The sequence below is a fragment of the Henckelia pumila genome, chromosome 1 (assembly GCF_033568475.1).
Source record: "Henckelia pumila isolate YLH828 chromosome 1, ASM3356847v2, whole genome shotgun sequence".
Lineage (NCBI taxonomy): Eukaryota > Viridiplantae > Streptophyta > Magnoliopsida > Lamiales > Gesneriaceae > Henckelia > Henckelia pumila.
Genome location: NC_133120.1, coordinates 59245127 through 59263285, shown reverse-complemented (window position 1 = coordinate 59263285; position 18159 = coordinate 59245127). Strand labels below are relative to the sequence as shown.

The window sequence follows — 18159 nt, the reverse complement described above, 5'->3', positions numbered from 1 at the left end:
CAACGTACTAGGGGACCCCCTTGGCTCCGTCCTTGAGTTCAGAAGCATCCTTCCATAAAGCTTCAGCTGGTGAAAGTCCGAGTAAAATTAAATGTTTATACAATATTATGTTCTCTGACTGCAAGGAAAATTCTTCTTGATTGATATGTGACAGCATCGGATAGCTTGAGCAATTGTTGTTGAACTTTTTCAAGATAAAAATATGGAATATTATTTGTTGGGATCGTATGTCTAGTGCAGTGAAATTTAAAATCATTTATTATTTATCATATACAATATATCCTGGATGCTCGATCGTATTTATTTTAACATACATAAATCTAAAACTATGTATAGGGTATTTAGATTTTTTACTTTAAATGTAGTATAATTGCATGGGTCCAACGTGTTTAGATGAAGATAGCTCTTGATGTAGTCCACTGACAAAAGGGGTCTTCCTTCCATACTTCTTTGATGCACCTTTATCAAGTCTACGATTGGATTCCCTTTTTCTCTTCTAGATTACATTAGAAAACTAGAAAATATTTATCTTTCATGAGATGAAAATTGAGGTGGCACAAATCCCAATAAAAATAAGGGATCGGCCGAATGGGTCTTGTTTGTAGAAATTTTCAAAATAATTACTTGATATTCAAGTGTAGGCTAACAACTTGTTGTCCAAGACCAAGACTCGACTAGTCCATTTATCCTTACATTCAATATATTCCTAGTCCAGCCAAGACTCTAATAAGTTTCATGGCATGGCTAGAACTCTCCAAACCCATGAACCATGCACTCAATACCGTGGTATTGTTATCATAATTCCGATCGAAGATCCAACATTATTGATGCGATAAGTTTAAATAATTTGTTATTGTGACCCAAAGTACAAAATTTGGAAACCACTTTCAAATAAGACAACTCCTAATTTTGAAATATTTCAACACAATTTTTAGCACTGATACTCTCCACACTATTTTTTAACGGTCATGAACTCTCTCAAAATTTCCTACAATGTAAATTGATACAAACTTTTTTTAATTTTAAAACATTCGATCATATAAACTCCTCTCTCCAAATTCAACTCCTTGAATTGGTTATCTCAATGTGAATAAAGAAACCAATACCTTGATAGGAAATCAATATCTGTGTGACCCTCAATAATGGTTCAAGGATACAGCTAGCTGTGGGTTCTCAAATCTTTATGTTTCAGGGCATCATTTTTTGTGCGGTATCACTCTAATTAACCCCATTCTATTCATCAACTTCTTGATCCTGAGAACGTCAGAACTCATTTCTGATTGAAATCCTCGAATCATTGTAAAAGCGCATAGTAGCATTTCCCATGATCTCCTAGGTATCACTGATAGTGCTTGCAAGAACCGATCGATTATAGCTACCATACAGTATAGGCCCTTCATCTCATACATCTCAATAAAATCAACAATCATTGGTATATCTTTTGTTTTTTGAGATTCGATAAACATGTGAAGTATTTCAAAGAACACATAGTGACATCGCATGTAAAAGTAGGGAACCATTTTTTGCTAAAGCACATGTCTTGCTATGTCCACAGACGCCATCCACCATTATCTCTTCAGATAACATAGGATATCCAAGCCTGCATGCAAGAGAGTGATGAATCTTGTATTGCAATGAAATGACTCTTACATGTGTCGTACTACACCCAATCCCGCCATCTGATGACCCTCACGGATTTGGTAAGTGAGTCAAAGCACCACAGTATGTTCCCTTGGATCATAATGTCTAATGATTTACAACCATAACCATAGACTTCATCTATTAGATATATGGTAACCACTTGGAAAGTCAGTGTAAGATTAGCTAATTGAACTCATATTCTAAGCACTCATATGCATATTTGAATATCTCCATGTCCATCGCAATTAAAAAAAATGTACATAGCATCACAGATATTAGCCTCAAACGCAAGTGGCTCTTATCCTCCTTTTGGAAGGATCAATCAACTATGATTATTATTTAGAATATACAGTTTTTAATAGATGTATTTCATGTAATTTGTATCTATGCAACATGCATTGGTAAACAAATAAATATTTTGTGAAATAAGTAAATAAATGAAATATATTTTAAAATAAAGTTAATTTAATACATAGAGTCATAAAACTCAAGCCAACAATTGGCTTGTGGGATAACTATTTTTACAATCTTGATCACTTGCCCTAGAGCTTGCCTAAGTTTTAGATCCATTGTTTCTTGGTTCTTCCCAAATGATTTTCTAGGTATAAGCTTCATCAGTGGATCAACAATGTTATTTTCAAAGACAACTCTCTGGTTGTAGCATCTCCTCTTTCCTCAACCTCCCACATGATGTGAAACTTCCTCAGTATATGTTTGGATAACTAATGAGACTTTCGCTCCTTCTCTTTGAAAATGACAATAGTGTTGTTTCATTACACCTGGACTGGGTCAACTCCATTGGCAATAAATCCCAAGTCTTTGAGGAATACATCCCAAGTCTTTGACGAAATTTCATATCCAACTAGCCTATTTTTCTGCAGATGACGTTTTAATGTATTCCGCTCTTATGGTGTATTGGTTGGAATTCTTCCAAGATACAACACCACCATTCAGCATGAATCTGGGAAATATATCGATTTCATTTTCTGTGTCTAATTGAAAGTTATAATCAGTGTAGCCTTTCAATTACAAATATCTACCCCAGTATACAATTAATGAAAAAATTCTTATTTATTGTCAAGTACTGAAGAATATTCTTCATGGCTTTCCAATGCGTTGGATCGGGATTTGACTAATAGCTCGTGACACTCAGAGCATACACTACATTAGGTCTAGTAGATATCATACTATAAATTATGCTACCAATTGTAGGTTCATAGAAATCACATGTGATCTTCTCCATGTCGGTCTTAGGGTACATAAGCTTTCATATAGTAACACCATGATACATTCGTAGATTTCCTCTCAAGGACTCTTCCATGAAGAAACTTTTGAGTATTGTATCGATATAAGTAACTTGGATGAGTCCAAACATCCTTTTGGATCTATCTATCGATATGTATTTCAATACATATGATGTTTCACCCATGTTTTTCATGGATAATTTACTTGTTAGTCGTACTTTAGTTGATTCTAACATACCTACATAATTCTCAATGAGGAGAATATCATCAACATAAAGTAGAAAGAACATTATTGTACTCCCACTAGCTTTCTTTCTAGATTTTAAGGAAAACAAATAATTTTTGATATTATTATAAAATATGAGATTCCAACATATTGATCATTCTTGAGATAAAAAACTGATATATGAAGGTAGCATGCCTCATGCTCGCATCCATTGATGTGAATCATTCATATTGAGGCATGTAAATCTCTTCCGTAATATCTTCATGAAGGGAATATGTCTTCACATCCATCTTCCATTGCTTTTCCATGTTTCTATGACTAGCAGAATTCCGATATACTTGAATATCATGACTTGCAAAAAGGTTTCCTTATAGTCAATCTCTTACCTTTCAATGTATCTTTTTGCCATCAGTATAGTCTTGATAGTCACTACCTTTCCATCTGTCTCGAGTTTTTTAGATCCACTTGTATTATGTGAGAATGATTCCCTTAGAAGGATCCACAAATTTCCAAAATTGATTTGTCATGCCCCAAAACAGGGGTTGGTCGACATCAGCGTTGCTTTCAAATAACTTAGTTGTGATAACCGATAAATGTGAGTGCAAATATAGAATATATTTTATTTGATTTCTAAGATTACTGCTTTTCTAGGTTGTAAGAAAAAAAAATTGGGTTGGAAAAAGGACATGAAAGATTGTCAATTTAATTATGAGAAATTATTATTACATTGAAACGAATTTATGTAAATGAGTTACAACCTTTAAATAGTAATAATTTCATATTTTAAATATATATATATAAAAAAGAATGGTTTCCTACATTTTAGGAGGAAGAATATAATTTAATGAATAAAATGGTAACCTCGAACGTGAGGTTCATGGTTGTAAATTAAGAATTTCAAAAGATTTGAGTATTTATGATTAATTGAAGCATAAAGCCTAATTAATAATCAAATATAATATATATATATATATATATATATATATATGCAAATAATTATCTAGATTGATATGTGAACGTACATAAAGATATATTTGAAATAAGTAAACTAATATACGTATATGTGTGTGTATATACATGTATATATCCCCTCAAGGTATTTTTATATAGACACAAACTGATATAGAAACTTGAAGTTTTCACTTTCTTTTTGTCCAGAAGAATAACATTAAAGTTATTTCATCAACTAGATATGGTGAATAAATATTATGATGAAATGAATTTATAAATACCGTTATATATTTTAAACGTTAATAATTCCACATTATTATGGAAAATAAGATAAATCATTATTTAGAAAATAAGACTAGTGAATTAAAAATAATAAGTTTTCTTTACATATTAACTCTATTTTAAAAGGCTTACTATATGTATAAGACGAGAACTTAAATTTAGAATAAAACTAAAATTAGAAATTTTAATTTTATTTCACTAATATATAAAATAAACTTACAAATATATTTTTATTTATTATATCGTAAATTTGGTCACAGGTATCACATGATTCGAATGCATGCACACCGTATCAGATTCCATGGCTTCAATTCATTTGATGAATTGGTATTATAAATTTCTTCCTTGAATGTCCTTAGATCACATCCATGGAATAGACTCATCTCGGCCTTCTTGAAGTAGAATATATCTTATAGACTCATCTTGGGTTTGAGATTCTTTCAGATCTCCTAGGTCCATTTTCTTGTTCTACTAAATATTGGGGCATGTGGTTTCTATTTCTTCGATTGTAGGTGCATCTTGAACTTCTTCTAATTCATTCATATTTCCCTTCTTATCCAATCGAAATTCTTTCCCCAAAAAGATGACATTTCATGAAACAAGCACCTTTTGTGACGCACCTATCCCACATTGTAAGAATTGAAGAGTTAAGAATGGTTTATAATAAGATTCAATGGACTTCTATAGCAACTTGAATTTTTCATTTTCGTAATGCGAGGACGGATACGATGTATTTGCTATAGGAGTCCATTGTGCAGTCGCGCATGTGCGGGCTTGGGATTGGGACATGATAGAATGGTATCAGACAGTCACTGTAGTGTCCCGCTCCCGGATCACCTACTTAACAATAATATCATGCACTTAATTCTTCAAGTAAAAATAGAAATAAAAACAACGAAAAGTAAACATTACAACAAATCAACCGGCAGAATACAACCGTCCATAAGACCCAAGGTGAAATATAGTTTATGCAACCCCATCAAAAACAATACTGAAATACCCTCAACCTGAGATGGAAAATGAACGTGATCCATAGAACAACTACAACCTCAACGACCACTCTATCTGGGTCCGTCCAAACTAAGCCATGTCCCGTGGAATAGAGTGTCCAAGACAAAACCTAGGATGTGAGTGATAACAACGCTCAGTATGAAAGTTTGAGTACATGCATGCTATGAGTGCTAATGCACATGTACGGGTATTGAAAACCTATCACAAAAAAATTTTCTCAGTCAAGTGGCAGCATGGTATGTAGCACTCCGATCCGTAGCATCAGGAGGTTTTTCACACACCAAAAAGAATCTATGGATATCGGTGACCTGATCTTGTACCAATGAGTCCAACCATCTACTCAAGAATACGGGGTTGAGCGATCCCACTATTGGTTATATCAAGGTACATGCTCCACATCATCATGTATGCGACATAATAATCATGGCATAATATATGCACATAAAACATTCCATATAAACATGCAAACATAGAACATTAATAAACAACCAGTATATCTCAAATAGTACGTCCGTACCTCTAATCAAGCAACCTAGCAACTCTGGCTCACAAGTCCAAGCATATAAGCAAGTAATTAACATATCACTCATTGAGTAATAAAAGCCTTAACTATACAAATTGCTACTCCCAAAATCTAATTAGAGTTTACACTTATACCTGCGTCGGTCGTCAGCTAACTGATGGTGACGACCCTAAACTCTAGGCACAGCTCTGCTACGATCCCGATAGCGGTTTGATACTGCCCGGACTTCAAGACGACGCATAGAAGCCTATAATGTAGATTGGAATATGAGAGGATATTGGAAATGGGCAATTTCAAATGGAAGCCTCGGTCCCTGTTTATAAGCACGATTGGAACATCCGATCTCTGCTTCGGAGCATCAGATCTCATTTCAGAATGTCCGAACGTGTCTTCGAAGACTCCAAACTTTGTCCACCTAACGCGTGTATTGTTATAGGACAACTCAATATGCTTGTAGAGTTTGGACCTTACAAACTGGGGGTTGGGAGCTTCCGAACTCCCTCGAGTTCAATCACCAATCAAAAAGCCCATACTTTATTATCCAAAAGCGATCGAGCCTTCTGATCTGCAGTTCGGAACGTCCGAACTTCTCGGTACCTGCGATCTTCAACATTTCCTTTCAAACTCGTTCGGAGCTTCTGAGCTTCCCAGATACTTGGGGCTCTCTGGACCATTTATAATCGTCCTGAATCCGATATTCAACTCATTAAACCCAAATGAAGATTGATTAATCATTTTTTGACAAATTAAAAATGTTTGGGCAATTGATTAGCTTAATTAGGAATCGGGTTACTATAGTCACCAACCGGCCGACCCCGAGAAATAAGTTCTATGCAGGACAAAGTGCTTCGTGGGTGGGAGAAACATCTTGAACCTGCGGGGCAAAGTGTTATATCACGGGAGCCACATTTTGAACTTGTAGGAGCCACCTTTAGATTCTTTGTGCTGGTGGATCGAGGGCCAGGTCACAACGAGAACTTCGTGTTCTGAAGGAGGGGTGATTGTGATGCCCCTATTCTACATTGAAAGAATTGAAGAGTTAAGAATTGTTTATAATGGGCTTCAATGTACTTTTTTAACAACTTGGGTTAATCATATTCGTAAGGAAGGATACAAAGTAGTTGTTATAGGTGTCCATTGTGTAGTCGCACATGCAGACTGGGCTTGTGACATGACCAATGTTCTAAAAAGCACTAGGCCTTAGGCGAGCGACGACCCACCGCCTAGGCGGGGCTTAGGTTTTTTTAATCCTAAATAATAAATACCTTGGGATATTCTTGAGTTTTACTATAAAATGTAATTTTTATGTCTTATGTTTTTGTATGAAATTTTTATAAAATTGTAATAATAATAATAATACTAATAATAATAATAGTAGTAGTAGTAGTATAATATATATATTAATAATTTATATATATCCGTAATATTAGAAAATTTTCTTACTAGTTACTAGTTACTACAACCTTCATAACATGAGATTTAAACATCTTCAACATATTTCCAAAATATATTAAATAGATTTCAAGTATAAACTTATAATTCTTGATGTTCGTCGCCATATTTTTCCAGATCTTCCTCTGTATTGGATTTAAACTTAAAATCTATGATATATCCCTCCACTTCATCTCATACAAATTCTTCTTCATGAAGTTCCCTTGCATCTTCAAGATTTGTTTCAACATCTTCATTTTCACTAACAACAATCCATCCGGGTGCCATATAGCTTCACTATCAAGTAGCACACCTACTTCTTTTTCGATCTTCTTGTATTCTCTTCTTGTTGATGATCTTGGCATTGAATTAATGAACGTAGACTAAATTGTTCAATCTTCCTGTATCTAGTCTTATTTTTTTTATTTGTACGGATCTACATTAAAAAATATATTATATTGAATACATAGTTAAAAATTAAATAATTATAATTTTGTACACAATAAGTAATTAAGTACTTACCCCCTCAGAAGTACTTCAATTTATTTCACAACCGGAATAACTTGTAGTTAAGAAAGGATTTTTTTTGGACATTTTTTGCAATTTAGGTACACCATTTTCATAAATTATCACCATCCAACTAAAAAAAATAAATCACAAAATAACAATTCGTCAATTCAGAAACAAAAAAAAAAGCAATAGAAAAATTACTAAACAAAATAAGCAATTATTACTTAATACTTAGTTTTTACATGGATCACATTTCTCATAATTTTTTGCGCATCCTGTTTTACCCAGTGCTCTTTCAAATCCTCCCTCATTGTTGATATACTTCAACAACTCCACATTTACTATCTCACTTTGGCTATCAATATCACTGGAAAGAATGATTCAACACATGTGAAAAATCTATATATGACCACTTCTTATCTTCCTATGCTCCGGTCATTATAGGAGTAATAAGAGTTCAAGAGGTATGCGAACAAATATAATAGAGTATCAAGACGATTACGAATTTTCTCATCAATAATATCAGTGATCGGACGACAGTGAATCTCTTCTTTTTTTAATGCCACTTTAATATCATCTCTCGCTTTAAGTAATTCACCATAAAAACCCATAAATAGATGGTTTCTTCTCCCCACCAACAAGACGAAGCACCTTAAATAAAAGGTGCAAGCACCTTCAAGAAAAACCCTATTCCAAAAAGAGGCACTCAAAGCATTATTATATGTCGCCTTTCCCTTTATACTCTTTGAATGTTTGAATACATTCCATTTTTCACTAACAACCATAGCTCTCAATTCACTTTTCTTCTCCAAAAGCTTTGCAAAGCTACAAAAGCAGTTGCAAATCTTGTTACTCTGGGCCTCACAATGTCTCTTTTTTTGGTGAAATTCCTCATCATTGACAATGTCTTGTGATGTTCATAAATAATATGGTGAAGTTCTTTTCCTTCTCAATCACACTTTTAAATTTAGGTTGGTTCCCAATTCCTTGAAGCATAAGATTCTCAATGTGAGTTTCACATGAAGTCAAAATATATGTGGCCTCTTCTTCTTCAAAAATCTTTCGCCGCCATAAGCATTATCCGTTACTACTTCAACTCCATGGTGTGGCCCAAATTCTCCAATACACTTATTCACATATTAAAAAATATAATTCCCAACGTGTGCATCATCTAATACTTCATTAGAAGAAGTAAAAATTGTGCCTTCCTTACAATTTACACACAAATTCATGATACTTATTTTTTCTGTCGGTCCAAGCAGGTCAAAATTAAGCAACCATTCAAAACTCATTCTTCTTCATGCTTTTTCAATAGATTTTTAGTTCTATCTAGCTACCTCTTCCTTTAATAAGGGCTCCCTTAATAGATATTGAGTTGGAGGACGATAACCAGGGCCAAATTTACCAACCACTTCTACAAACCTCTTGAAACTATAGTTATCAATGACATGAAATGCAATACCGGACTCATACACCCATCGAGATAAATATTGATGCACACTATGTGTTATTTTCTTCCAAAGTGCATTAATAATATTTATTTGTTGTTTCATTTTCCCACTCAATGAAGATTTGGGATCAATGGCGAATTAAAATTTGTCCATAGGGCCAAGAGAAAGTGGGTTCTTTTTGTCCCTTGACTCCCTTCTTCTTCCTCATATTCTTCAAGAACAACTTTTTCTCTCATCCCAACCTCATTCATATTCTTTTGTTTCTTTTTTATTTTTGCTTCTTCATGGCATGCTTAAACTTTTCTTTATCCTTATCCGAAGATTTCGGAAACCGGGCAACATTTCCATTGACATGCACCACTAGTAATTTTACGAGACAAATTACATTTCAAATTATACAAATTTTAGGATCCACCATATGCGCAAATTCTCATCCAATATCTTTCGAATTATACTTTAAAAAGGGTTATCAATCTCTCACATTGAATTAGACACTTCTGGAGTATTAGTACCCACCATTTTCCTTCAGAAATATCACTTCAAGCCAAGAAATAACATACAAAATATAATATTAAAAAAAATTTAAAACTAGGCTAACACAAATTCTAGATTCAAATCTGAAATTTTATGATCTTGAAGTCAAACATATGAAAAAAATATGAGAATATTAAACTATTCAAGCCAACCAAATTTAGTCTAGCTCAAATTTGAAATTCAAGATAACACATCTGAAATTTGAGTAAAAATAACTAACAATCTAATATCAGAACATACAAATTTTCAATGGTAGGATTAAATCATCATATAATTTGAAATGCTAGAATTAAATTGTGATTCACAACTCACAACTCACCCGGATGATTTGATGTTGTGAGTGGCGGGGCGAGGGCGGCGGACGGCGATGTGAAAGGGCAGTAAGAGAGGCGGTGGCCGGCAGTAAGAAGTATGAATATTGAATCTCTTCTAGCGGCTTAGGCTTTGTTTTCTGTGTTTTCTTCTTTCTTTCTGCTTATAACTTTCTCCCGTATCTCTCTTTTATTTCTTATTTTAAAATTTATTTTTTTATAACTAATAGTGACCGCCTAGGCGGGCAATTAGGCGGGCGATGCCCCTATAAAAAACGAGGTGGAGAGAAATAGCCCACCTTCTAGGTCGCACCTTTTAGAACACTGATTTCAATGAAGCGTCGTACATCTACTCTAATAGTGAGGTGAAAGTTTTCCAATGGGCAGTATTTGAAGCTCATAAGTGGTGCTGCCAACAGGGTAGAAGACCTTTTAATGGGCCGTATTAGTGAGGTGGAAGATTCTGATTTGATTTGGTGACCACACTTGCTTGCCTATGGGGTTGCAAATGAAGAAGCACCAGGTTCCCCACATCGAACATGAATTCTCGAACAAAGGAATCAAAATTATACTTCATGACATGTTGTGCATGCTTAAGGCCACCCTGAAGATCAGAAATCATCCTGTATCGATGTTGGAGATGCATTTACATAGTAGAAAATCGAGAAATACCAAGATAGTACGCAATTAACATTGACGAGAATACCCATATACAACTTTAAATGGAAAGTAAGAAATGATGGAAAGTTGTATCTTAGCAAATTTTACGCAAGAAAACCACTAAAACCACTTTTTAGGATGCTCTTCCATAAAACATCACATGTACATTTCAAGAAATTTCTTGAAAATGTACCATTTGCCCATCCAATTGCGGGTGACAAGTGGAGCTAAAGAAAATTTTAGTCCATGAGGCAGAGGAGTCCTCAAAAAAGAAGCTTATGAATGAAAGGTCGCAATCGCTGGCAATCAATTTCGATAACCATGGAGCATAAAAATTTAAGAAAAAAATAGGCAGCCTCTGATATAACAGAAAAAAGGTTGAGATAACGCCAAAAAATGGGTGTATTTAATTATTACAAAAAAACTTATATGATTTACCATGAGAAGTGGGTATTTTCTCGACGAAGTCTATAAAAATATCCACTCAACATTGTTGTTGGATTGTATGTTGTTGCAACACTCTCGTTGGTCTTAATTGTCAATTTTGTTTCACTGATTGGTGAGGCAAGAAGCCACAGTCTTATACATAGAGACACAACCTATGTCAGAAAAAAATTCTTGATGATTCATTGAATAATCTTTAGGTACCCCTTCATGGTGTGCATTGCGAAATGATGATAATTTGAGGGGTGTGCATGTGAAGAGTTGGTTGTTAGAAATATGAGCCCTTGTGGAACTAAATGTTATCATTCACGAACCATTAATCCGTCGTGTCACTAGAAAAAAATTGGAATCAACTCTTAGAACTCTGCCCAGTGCTCATGCTCATCCTTAATGGAAGTTAGAAAATCCAAGGTGGGATGGTAATCGCAGCCAACAAATCCACCTCCTAAACTTAATGGGATAAGGTATCAGCTAAAAAATATTAGATTTAACTGCTATTTATTCGACACGAAAAATTTATCCCAATACATTACTAATTAATTGTTGCTTAGGGGAAGTAGTGATATGATATTGCAAGAGGAACTTAAGGCTGTAGTGATCTATTTTGACAATGAATGAGAGCATTCATTACCTTTCTCTATATATGTTCCAAGAACGTAAATCCAACTTTAATTTTGGATTTAAGGATCATTTTTGCATAAGGACATATATGTAAATTAAATATTATGTTCTTTTTGTGATGAAACTTTTTTTTTTATTTCGTCTACATGTATCTTTATCTACAATATGGGAATTATATATATTTTTTAATATCAACACAAGATTCCATGTATAATTATTTCAACTTCACCGGGTTTTCTTCTTCTCTGTCTTAATAATAACTAGTATATTTATGAATGTATTAATTATTAATGTATTCAAAATCCTATACTAAATGAATTTTTTTCGTTTTGGGACAATAGTTTGATTCCATATTGAAGAATGAACGGACGAAAGGAATATATCTTAAGGTAAATGCTATATGTACACGGAGAGTTACACGTCAAGTGTAATGTGTAACCTAACATGTAATCATCCGTGTACATATAACATCACCGTATATCTTAATGCCAAATTTAGTCAAATTTTGGACGTAGTGAAGGGTTCTAGGATCATTCTCAAAAAGGTTCATTTTGTGTTCATCTTATTTTCTTCAGATATTACTTCACTGCAATTACTACTTTATATATATTGGAGCAAGAGTGAACTTTCTCAATATTTCGATGATCTTTTACATGTATGTTTTTTTTTGCAAAATATGATATTTTTTTTGCAACGCAAGATTTTTGGATATCTATTTGTTGGTTTGTATAAAATGACCGCATGATCTTATGTTAATTTTGTAACTTTTCCTCAGGAATTATGGCCACTGGTGCAATCAATGTTGTGAGAGGTACAAGGTCATCTGCTGAAGAGCTATTGCAGATTTATATGCACTCCGATAGGTTAGATGATATTTTACATTTTATAATTTTTTCTTATATTATTTAAAGGTAAATTAGTCCTATTTAATGTGAGTGGAATCACAATACTTGTTTCTGGGGAATTTTAAATGATATGTTAGTATTGGTGTTGAACCCACCAGGCATGCTATTAGAGCTATTAAAATATAAAAATTGTTGAATGAATTAAAATTGAATAACAAAAAACAAGTGAAATTTAGGAGGAAAGAATAAATCAATGATAATTGTAATATAGGAGGGAAATATCAAAATTTTAATTACAAGAAGAAGAGTAATACACACAAATTGTTTTAATATTTGACACTTAAGTATTTAATTATCAGATGCCATTATGAGCAATAATCACTTGTCCTTCTGCCATCACCTCCATCACAAAGTAGAGTCTCATGTTTATATAGTTAGTTTTTCATAATAAACTAGATTTCTATCCAAGTAAACTACTTTGACCATCACAATACATTACCGGAATAATAGAGTTAGCTTCCAAAATTCAAGCCATTCTACTCATCCAAATTGATTCTTTTTTATAGCCTTTGTCGCAATACTGAATTATTCTTCCGTAATTGATACTAACAATATTTGTTGAAGATTATACTTATGAATTAATCATGTTACTATTATAATTATACCATATTAATGATCTTCTTGTGTATCATCCCCACCCAACAGAATCCACATCTACATATCAGTTACAGCTTTTGCACACTCTTTACTTTTATAATACCATAAACCTTAATTTTATGTATCCTTTAAGTACTTAATAACCCACTTGATACCTACCCAATGATTTTTTTACTGGATTTTTAGTGTATCTACGTACCAAGCTCACAAAATAATTGTACATATCAGCATACATCAAACTTCTTACACATATTGTGTAACAGACATTTTTCATGTCCACCATTTCTTTCTTTGCCTCGAGTGAGAATCATGTTCTGGTACATTGAAATGTTAGGCCAGAGGTGGAAATAATAATTTTTCCATTTAAATATAGAACCCTTTAAGAAATTTCTCAATATAAACTCCTTTGAGAAATGAGAAGCATTTGAGCACATCTATCCCGATGCACATCCATTCCGAGTATTCTATCAACGGGTTTCATATCCTCCAGATCAAATTTATTATCGACTAAATATTTCACCACTAGTGTTTTAGATTTACTGTTTGATCCTATAAGCGTATCACTGTTGCAGAGTAATAAATAAAAAATAATATATTCATTCTAATCATACACAATTAGCAAAGTCTATTCCACCTATACATAGATTTTTTTAGTTGGCACAACTTACTTTATTCTCCTTATTTAATAAAATTTTTGATTGAGGGAAGTAAATCCTTTTATCTAACTCACCATGTAGAAAGTCATTTTAAAATTAAATTATTCAAGCTCCATATCACATTGAACCACTAAAGAAAATCGCACTTCTATTGATAATTGCTTAACTTTGAGTAAAAATAACTCATTATAATCAATTTCTTGTTGAGCATAGACATTTGCTTCAAGTCTGGTTTCAAACCTCAAATTTTCAAACTATAGAATGCTCTCGTTTAGTTTATAGATGCATTATAGTCCACCACTTTTTTCCTTGGTTTTTCTCACCTAGTTCCCTTGTTTTTTTTATAATGACCTTAATTATTCTAACATTGCATACCACCACTTATTAGAATTCTCATTGACTGATCAAAATTTAGAGGCCAACTATCTTTGATTTAACTACAATTAGTAAAAAAATCTAGTAAGATCGGCATGATCATATCATATTTGTGGATTTAGTTCCTTCTAATCCTATCTCCAGCTGAGATATATTCATTTTAAAGTTTATGCTTAATTGTGACTCCACAGACTCCTGTGTACCCTAATTCTTATTCATTTTTGATTCCTCACTTGATTACACGCCAAAATGAGTTTTCTCATTAATCATATATATGTTGACTACATCTATGATAATGTGTTTTTTTTTTTGGATTTTTTTATTATACCATAATCCATATCATTTCAATTATATGAGATAGCCAATGTAGTGACCCGTACCCAATCATATACTAAACAAACTTATAGCATGTAATTAACTTAATAAAAATATAAATAGATAAAATCAGAAACTTTAATTATAATACAACCTTGTCGAAGGCTAAAACAAAAATTATTAAATTTTATACAACCATATTAAAATCAATATGCTAAAATCCCAAATATCTGAAGGACCAAGAATATCACTCCCGAAAGCACAATTCTGACAAGATAAACCATGGTCACACTAGGTCCATCTAATTACCTAAGGCATGCCCCGTGGAATGGGGTGTCCAAGATATAAAAACCAAGGACGCGAGCGATAAGAATGCCCTGTACGAAAGTATGAGTATACAAACCTATATATGCATGGATATGATGTGTACGAGTTATCTGGTCAACAAGAGATAACATCCTCAGTCTAGGTGCCACGAGTGAATAATACCACGTCGATGCCCCCTGGTTATCTGATACACTCGAATCCGTACGTGGATCCAAAATTCAAAGCCCTTTTGATCCATCGGCCATCGTGTAATCTTGGTGTCCTCCCATACAAAACAATGCTGATCAACCCTATTGGTAATATCTATCGAGAATGAGATACAAATCAATGTAATATATGTACGTGCAACATATGAGCAGGAATAATACATGCATAATATGAAAGAGAAAATACAACACATAAGAATGCATATTGAACCAAGATATTTCAGATAATACTTTCGTACCTCTATATAGCAATACTAGAAGTATCTGGTCGAGGTCAAAGCCTATAAGCCAAGTGGATATAATATCACTCTATTACTTGTCTAAAATCCTTAAATAAGTTAATAGCTAGACTCAATAGCTACTAAGAGTCCATAATTATACTTGTGTCCATCGGTAGCCCCTTTGCTTTCGAAAGCAACCACTTAGACACAACTCCGCTACAACTCTAGTAGCATCTTTCTATCGCCCGACTCTCGATAGTTCGGCTAAAAGAACTCAAAATATACACTAGACTAGGATTACACCTAGAAAATTCATTGATTATGAGAAATCATCTGCCTATTTATGGACAACGATCGAATGATCTGATCCCTTGCATGCAGTGACTCGTCAACAACATCTTGACACCTATGTGGACAGCTAGGTTCAGACAATTCAAACACAATATCGGTAGATCCGATCTTTTGCGTGTTTTTGCACTTTTGACACAACAATAATCTTCATGGCCTAACATTGATCAGACCTTTCGATTTACGTTTGGTGCTTCTGAACTCACTTTGGTGGATCTGAAATCTTCGGAGATTTCGAACTCAATTCCTTTTTTTTCGAGCTGTTTAATCACTTGATTTCCTAAAGTAGTGATCATTTAATCTTATTTAATATTTCAATCACAAAAAATGTTGTTTGGATCACTAAAGCCAAGAAACATTGCAGGATATTTTGATAAAAAAAAAAAAAGCAAAGTAACGTGAAGAAGGAATTGGGTAAGCCAAAGAATAATATTTTATTATACAACCTATCATTTATTTTTATAACATAATTAATATAGAGTCCTAATAAACTAGAGTTCTAAGAAAAATATTCTACTAGTTGGATATAACAACTAGAATCCTAAAAGATATAATAAAGATATTGTTATAATTATAAAACGATAATAGATATATGTAAATCAGCTTCTTGAGTCATCCAAATCAACACTCCTCCTTGGCTCAGAAGCTGCATAATTTATCCTTTTTCCAATGTTGAAGCCATCAAAAAACTCATACACTTGCTTTTATTTTTGCACAGAATATTGATGATGTCAAGAGGTTTATTCTGGTCATTCACAAATAAATTTGTGTCCTTAACATATCTAAGAATTCTTTTTTCTCCTTGAAGATGAATTTCACTAGTGTGATGCATATACTTTGTCCTCTCCATCACACCATTTTGTCGATGAGTGTATGGTGCTTTATTTCGTCTTCCTATATTTGTGTGTTGCTTTTGTGTAGACCTCCAAACCTTGTTTTGTTGTAAAATCTGCGTCGTTTGTTTCCCATTTTGACAAACAACATATTTAGGGAGCTCCTCTTCATGTGAACTGAACTTTTCACCAAATTTTCTTTTTTCATGGACGCTGCATCAACATATTTCTCCATTAAATCTAAGACAATAATCTTCCCTTGCATATGGACTTTAAATATGTCAACGCCTTTTGCATCTTTCATCACACAACTTTTGTCTTCAAACAACACCTTATAGCCTTTTTCCAACAAGTGAGTAAAACTCAAAATATTTCGATCAAGTTCAGGACATATAAAAATCATAAATTAATTTCAAACTTGAGTGCCCTTCAATTGCTATAGTTCCTCTGCTTTTTACTTCAATGTATTGTCTGTTTCTAATCCTAACATTAGAAACGTCAGTCTTGTTAAGTTCTTTGGAAAGATCTCGATTATAAATCATGTGGTTTCTACAACCACTATCGACCAGAAAACTTTTGTGGAGTTATTCATGACAAAACATGATGCGACAAACAACTCTTCCTCGTGAGGTTGATTTTCAATAACTTTTGCTTCCCCTTGTTGTTGAGTCCTGCATATCCTCTACACGTGCCCTAACTAGCCACACTTGTGACATCTTGCTTCTGGACTCCACCAACACTTATTTTGTGGATGATTGGTTTTTTTTTTCAGTTGAGAAAAGGTGGAAAGACTTGATTGTTGCCATAATTTTTCTTGTTTTTACCAAGATAATTGTTATATGATTTAGCTTGGAACGCACCCTCTGAAACTAATTCTTGCCTCATAATTCTTCTTTGTTCTTGTGCCTGCAGCGCACTCAAAAATTCTTCCAAAGTAATACTTGACATATCTTTTTGAATTTTCCAAGAATGAAATCATGTCTTCAAACTTTTCCGGAATTCTAACTAAAATCTTTTGAACAATTCTAGAATCAGGAAAATTTGTGCCGAGAAGTCTGATTTTATTGAAAATACTTAGAAGTTTGTCAGAATATTCCTAGATCTTTTCTGATTCTTTCATCCTTTGCATCTCAAATTCTCGAATAAAATTTAGCACTTGCATCACTTTGATCTTTTCGCTTTCTTCGTATTATTTCTTCAAAAAATCCCAGATTTCCTTCATTGTTTTCAATGTCATGTTTCTGGTAAATAAAAGAGGAAGAGACTGCCGTAAACAAGATAGATTTTGATTTTGGTTTTCTTTGTTTCTTCTCCTTTTGATTTTTTATTTGTTCCATTGTTGGGTTGCCAGGCAGATCTAAAACTTCATATTCTTGTTCAATGGCTTTCCATAAATCATTGGCATCTAGATATGCTTCTATTCTAACATCCCATATTTGATAATTTGTTCCATCAAATACTGGAGGTGGAATTGTGGTGAAAGATGTTCTGAGTTCATTATGAAAATTTTGATATATCACAAATCTCTCAAGAACG

General features: G+C 33.4%; 1 protein-coding gene across 1 annotated transcript in view; it reads left to right on the top strand.

Annotated features, from left to right (window-relative positions):
• The window catches only part of LOC140863166 (long-chain-fatty-acid--[acyl-carrier-protein] ligase AEE15, chloroplastic-like), a 58084-nt gene that overhangs the window by 13377 nt on the left and 26548 nt on the right, over positions 1–18159 (top strand). The window contains exon 4 of the mRNA XM_073266380.1: positions 12616–12703. Coding sequence (XP_073122481.1) covers positions 12616–12703 — 88 coding nt within the window. The remainder of the gene's footprint in view (positions 1–12615; positions 12704–18159) is intronic.